This window comes from Echinops telfairi, unplaced genomic scaffold, assembly GCF_000313985.2.
Source record: "Echinops telfairi isolate 266 unplaced genomic scaffold, ASM31398v2 ScPeMD7_2;HRSCAF=8, whole genome shotgun sequence".
Classification (NCBI taxonomy): Eukaryota; Metazoa; Chordata; class Mammalia; order Afrosoricida; family Tenrecidae; genus Echinops; species Echinops telfairi.
The window spans coordinates 68,796,048-68,797,318 of NW_022103898.1; the positions used below are offsets into that span (position 1 = coordinate 68,796,048).

At 35.7% G+C, this 1,271-nt stretch overlaps 1 protein-coding gene across 1 annotated transcript in view; it reads right to left on the reverse strand.

Annotated features, from left to right (window-relative positions):
- The window catches only part of TBK1 (TANK binding kinase 1), a 53,167-nt gene extending 52,328 nt beyond the window's left edge, over positions 1-839 (reverse strand). The window contains exon 1 of the mRNA XM_045288949.1: positions 724-839. Coding sequence (XP_045144884.1) covers positions 724-810 — 87 coding nt within the window. The 5' untranslated portion in view covers positions 811-839. The remainder of the gene's footprint in view (positions 1-723) is intronic.
- Between the last annotated feature and the right edge of the window lie 432 nt (positions 840-1,271).

The following is a 1,271-nucleotide window of genomic DNA, read 5'->3' on the forward strand; positions in this document are numbered from 1 at the left end:
CGTATGAGCCCCTAATAAAATGATTAAGAAAAACAAAAAAAAGATGTTATATTCCATTATTTTTTTACAGCTTTTTTCTCAGAATAGAAACCTTAATTATCTTTCATTTATTTTGAATTATTTCAATTATCTTTCATTTCATCTTCCAATAAATAGCCCATCTGACACAGAATCCATTTGGTTTTGGGGATGCCCTGGGATTCATTCTTTTATTTTACTCACTTTCATTACCAGATTCTCATTCCAGGACATAGATTTCCACCTGGATTTCTTATTGATAACATCATTTTTATCCCAATCACCTTGTAGGGTGCTGTTTTAGGGGCAAGCACTCATTAGAGCATATCAGAATTACTAGTGATTTTGCCTCCTCACCACTACCTCTCACTTACCACACTGAACTTCAAGCAGTGAGAACTGGACTGGAGAAGTCAGACGGCACAACATGGAAATAACCTTTCAGCAACCCTCCAGTTTCCCTCCACTCCCCTATCTGAACGCTGCTGTCACCAGGTAGATGTCCTCACTGCCTCTGACACTAGCTACCCTTAACAATCACAAAATCATGTATTCTCTTCTTCGTTTTACAGGAAAACATTCTTTTCGTTCAATTCTTATTTGACAACATAATCAAAACCACCATGTCCCACATCTTAGTACATGTGTGCTTCTCAGAAGAATACATGTAGAGTGATAAAACCCCCAGTTTCTCTCTGTACCAACCTTATGTCTCCCACGAAAGACATTTGCTGTAGCTCCTTGGCCTAAAATATCAGATAAAAGCCACAGATGATTAGAAGTGCTCTGCATCTCTGCTTGGTTAGGCAATCCTCTTGTAACGCACTAAGAGAAAAGATTTACACATTTGTTTTAGCAGAATAATACTTTTAACAAAGAAATGTTAGCTATTCTTAATCACAAGAATGATCACATATTATTGCTCAACTGAAGTGTACAAACAGTCCAATGTGATGATCTAAGTATCTAGAAATGTTAAAGACTAAGATGTTGTGGGCTCTGAAAACCAGCATTCATTGATGACACTGTTTATATTCAATTTAATTTTATGTCCCTCCCACAAGAGCAAAAGAAACATCTATTTTCCTTCCAATATTGCCTGTCAGTGAATGACAGTGGTCACTTCCTTCCTTTAAATGCTTTGAAAGTTATATATTTTAAAGTGTTTTAAAATAAAGTAATAGTATAGAGTATAATGGAAATACAGAAAATTACTTTTATTTCTTTCTAGGGCAGGGCAATACCACAGAAAA